Source organism: Elephantulus edwardii, unplaced genomic scaffold (assembly GCF_000299155.1).
Source record: "Elephantulus edwardii isolate Elephantulus edwardi_28Jun2011 unplaced genomic scaffold, EleEdw1.0 scaffold00044, whole genome shotgun sequence".
Lineage (NCBI taxonomy): Eukaryota > Metazoa > Chordata > Mammalia > Macroscelidea > Macroscelididae > Elephantulus > Elephantulus edwardii.
Genome location: NW_006399794.1, coordinates 4,034,201 through 4,038,803, shown reverse-complemented (window position 1 = coordinate 4,038,803; position 4,603 = coordinate 4,034,201). Strand labels below are relative to the sequence as shown.

Below are 4,603 nucleotides of genomic sequence, written 5' to 3'. Positions count from 1 at the left end.
TCTGAGAAAGCACCATACAGCCTTTCATAGTGGTTACACCATTTTACACTCTCACCAACAGTGAATAAGGGTTCCACTTTTTCTTCAACCTCATCAGCATTTGATGTTTGCTGTTCTGTTAAATTTTGCTATTTTTATTGGAGTGAGATGGTATCTCAAATTTGTTTTGATTTGCATCTCTCTTAGAGCTAGAGATTTTTAACATTTCTTCAGGTATTTGTTGGCCATCTGAATGTCGTCTTTGGTGAAGTGTATTCATATCCTGTGCCCAATTTTCAACTGGGTTAAAATGGAAATTCTTTGAACTGTTGTTTACTGAATTTTATTTCCCAATGCTTAAAAAAAATTTCATCAAACTAAAAGTATTTTTATGGCAGTTTTGTTGGTAGTTGTTGTTATGTGCTGTCGAGTTGCCTACAACTCTTAGCAACCCTATGTACAACATCTCTGAAGCCTGCCCTGTCCTGAGCCAATATCACTGACGCTGACAAACCTATCCCATTGCCCCAGTTACTTTATCATTCTATCACATCCAGGGTCTTCCTCTCCTGCGCTGTTTCTCCACCCTTTGGAGCATGATGTCCTTCTTCTAGGCCACATGCCCAAAATATGTAAAATGAGGCTTCAAAATCCTAGCCTCCAAGGAGAAAGTTGGTTTCACCCTCTCCAGGTCAGACCTATTTGTTTTCTTGGCAATCCATGGCATGTTCAAGAGTCTTCTCCAGTCTTACTCAGGAATATATTAGACATAAGAAAATTGAGTCCAATCTGAAATAGATTTGAAAGCACAGCACACTAACATAAACTCTCAAAACACAAAGAAAATGTCCTCTAAGAAGGCAGACATGCTAAGAAAAACTCTAATTTGCTGAAATTATTTGCTAAAGATTTATTGCATAATTTATCAGTTTATCCTAAGACAAAACAGATTTTCTTAATATTTAAATTCTATACATAGTCAAATTCCTTTTGTCAAACCAAAGTCCTATAGCGTTAATGCATGAATAACTCTTTGTTAATGAGTTAGGATAAGAAAAACTTTGTAATTTATAAAACAAATTCCTTAGAGTTCATAAAACTATTTCACAAATCCTAGAAGGTAACATTATATTTTCTAACACAGTAAGCACTTAAGTACCTCATATTTTTAAAAAAAAAAGGCTGTACAGAATACAAAAAGTATACATTTCATCATTAAACAAATTTACAACTTTTAAGCTTAATATTATAGTAGAATCTACCTAACATTCACATCTAAGGAATTATCACTGAGTTTAATGGAGTAAGCATAGGCCTGTATGCTCATTTATTTGATAAGGCTAATAAAAAGATTTCCTATTTCACAGTAGATCAGTTAGTGTCTTGGAGCTCATCCTGCAAGTCACTGGGCTCATTATTAATAGTTCCTTGAAAGGGGAAAGAGTCTAGAAGGAGGACAAAAAACACTGGCTATATCTGAACAGATCCTAAACCCTGTAAATCAACTTTATTTTCAGACATTTTTTTAAAATTAGGCAATCAATTAAACTCAGAAAAGCTAAGCCAATAGGACAACTGAAAATCTTAGAGCTGGGAGAGGTCCCTAGAGAATCATCTATTCCTACATATATGTCTCCCCAAATTATAATACACTTGAAATTAACAATGTATTAATGGGTTATAACTTGTTGACTTTCCTGTTTACTTATTACAGTATGATGTTTATACACCTTATAAAGAAATTCACATTAATAAAATAGGACTTTTATATAGTGGGGTCAAGTGTGTGTATGTGGGCATTCTACTTACGATGTTAGTTTAAGGTGAGAAAAGGTTCCATTGCTACAATAAGGTATGAAAACCAAAATAAAGCCTCCGTTTTTAACTCAGGAATGTGCGAATAAAAAGAAGAGTCTTTTTAAGTTCACATATTGCTAGGCTGACAGTGACAGAGTCCCCAGTACTCTGCTTCCATAAACATCTATAAAGAGTATTTAGTCATGTGGTACATAATAACTCTCATTAGCATTCTGTGAGCAAAATCAAGCTACACTCTGGTAGACATTTCCTCTTAGAAAGAGATTATTTAATTTTTATATCTATAATAATCCTAGCATCCCAAAAATCTATCATCAATAAATAGCAACTTAAAATATGCACCTCAGTACTTAGAAAAACAGTAGTATTCACAACTTACCAATAATAGAGCAGAAAACATTCCTGGAATATTAAAATACTTTTTAAAAAGTGGATGTTATTATATGGTGAAATGTTAATGTATGCTATAAAACAGTTTACAAAAAAATTTTATATGCAGCTTTAATAAAATGGTAGAGATGCTGCTAAAGAAAAAATGTTTTTATTACTATATTTCTAAAAATATTTCAAAGGAAGTAAAATAAAACATTAGAAAGCCAAATTATTTCCTAATTTTCAGAGGTGTTTATGTATATATGGTGAAAAATTTATATCTTGTTTTCTTCTTTCTTAAGATATTTGAACTCCAGAAAGATGCTTTCAAGTTAATAAAATGAAATCACCATACATATTGAATGATTTATCTAACTTTTTATCAAATAAAAAGTTAGGATATTTGATGAACAAAAATGTCTCTCTGCATTTCTAGAAGTGTGAAGTACCAAATTCATTCAGAAGTTTCCCAGCTGTGAGAAAGCATTTCTGGAATAGCCAAGAAACCTTCCAAGCAGAAATCCATTCACGAGGCAAAGTCACACCTAACTTTATACTCTTCACTCAAGTTAGCATAGGAAAAAAGATAAACTTCTAGTTGAAAAATATTAATTCCAAAACACATTGTTATAGTTATGACATAATTTTGGATTATTTCAAGTAAAAATATTATAGGAGCAATAACTAACTGACCACCAGGGGGCAAGCATACTCCTTAGATTCCAGCACTAAGACCAGCTAGTAACAAGCACTTTGACATATTTTATGCTTTAACCATTTAAATTTTCTTCTCAGATGGCTACTTCTTTTTAACATTCAAGATTATTTTATTTAACATTCAAGGTTTATTTTAAACCTAACAAACAATACTCCAGAGCACTCCTGTCCTGAAAAATAGTAGTGTTTCATAAGCATCTGGAAACGTTGACCTCGGCAAAGGATTCAGAGAGCAGTTAGGTCTAATACACATTAGAATAGATTAAAAATAATTAATGTTGCCTAAAATAGTTGCAAATCTTAATTTACCACAAATGGAAGATGTGGAAAGTTTCTCAAAAGAGGGACACATCAGATAGTAAAAATAAAAGGGTAGGAAAAAATAGTTTTCCTGTGTTTGTGCCACAACATCCCTGCATCCTTCCCCCATGACCAAAGTGTGCATCCCATAGGAGCGACAGAAGACTTTCAGGCAATGTCACGGTTGATGGGGCTGGCCTGCTTCGTCAGCCATGTTAAGAATATAGTTTGCCATGTCATCTTCAGTGGGTGCATCCGACACCACCCAAGATTCATTTGCACCAGTCATCTGTAGGCGACAGATAGGGCAATTCCTGTGCCGATCACTCCTAGTAAACAAGTCAAATAATAAACAGAGTTTGTTAAATTTTGTCTTTCTAAAAAGACAAAGTTCTCTTAGTTATCTGTCTAAAAACTGAAACGAAGTCAGAATCAATTCATAGTTGACCCAGTATTGGGTTTCTAAGGCTGTAAATCACATGGGAAGAGAGTGCCTATTTTTCTCCCTTGGAACCTATGGGGGATTTGAATAGCAGAGCCATGGCCTTTGGATTAGCATTGTAACTCCCTACAGACTAGGCCACCAGAAGTTCCTTAGGAGGCTAAAAGTCTAAATTCAGGAAATTTCCTCTTGTGCGATTTATAACCTCAAAAAAATCAGTTGGAGGGTCAGTTATGAGTTAGTTATGACTCCACGGCAATGAGGTTGAGTTTTGATACAATTTGAATAGGTATGGTGAAAGGAAATAACCCTGCCACTCAGCTGTTCTGATTTTATAACATGCAGTATCTCCTGGTTCAAACTCACCAAATATTCCCTAGGATAAAGATGTGGCAGTTTCCTGAAAAGTTTACAGCCTTGAATCCCTAATGGGACAGTTCTACTTTCTCCTGTACAGTCTCTATGAGGTAGAACTTGACTCTCCGGCAATGGGGATTTGCACCCAAATTGCTGTTTCTTTAATAATTAAAATTTCTTACGAATCTTAAGTGAAAATGCTTTCCTATCAATGAAGGATTTGTTCAAAGTATAAATGTATATTTGTGATTAAGAATGGATGCCATTAGTCTAAGAACAGTGTCTTAAAAGCGGATGGGCAACAGAAAAAAAAAGTCATTTTCTAAGTAATATACAACTCTCAACAACTGAACTCAGCTTAAAGCCTTGATAAAAATTCCTATGGCTCATTGATAAATCTAGAAGACACAATGCTGAGTGAAATAAATGAATCATGAAAGAATAGATATAAGAAGAGTAGCAAATAACGTTTTTTAAGAGAAATAAATGCAGGTTATATACTTGGATTTCACCTGATGGTATGCATAGGAATCAGATCGATTACATTGGTGGAAAGAACCGCTGGAGAAGCTCAATATCAGCTGTGAAAACTAGGCCAGGGGCCCATTTTTTTTTTTT

General features: G+C 34.2%; 1 protein-coding gene across 1 annotated transcript in view; it reads right to left on the bottom strand.

The window, feature by feature from the left end:
• Nucleotides 1-3,201: 3,201 nt before the first annotated feature.
• Nucleotides 3,202-4,603, bottom strand: part of RNF141 (ring finger protein 141) — a 65,649-nt gene continuing 64,247 nt past the window's right edge. The window contains exon 6 of the mRNA XM_006885416.1: nt 3,202-3,515. Within this exon, the coding sequence (XP_006885478.1) occupies nt 3,365-3,515 (151 nt within the window). The 3' untranslated portion in view covers nt 3,202-3,364. The remainder of the gene's footprint in view (nt 3,516-4,603) is intronic.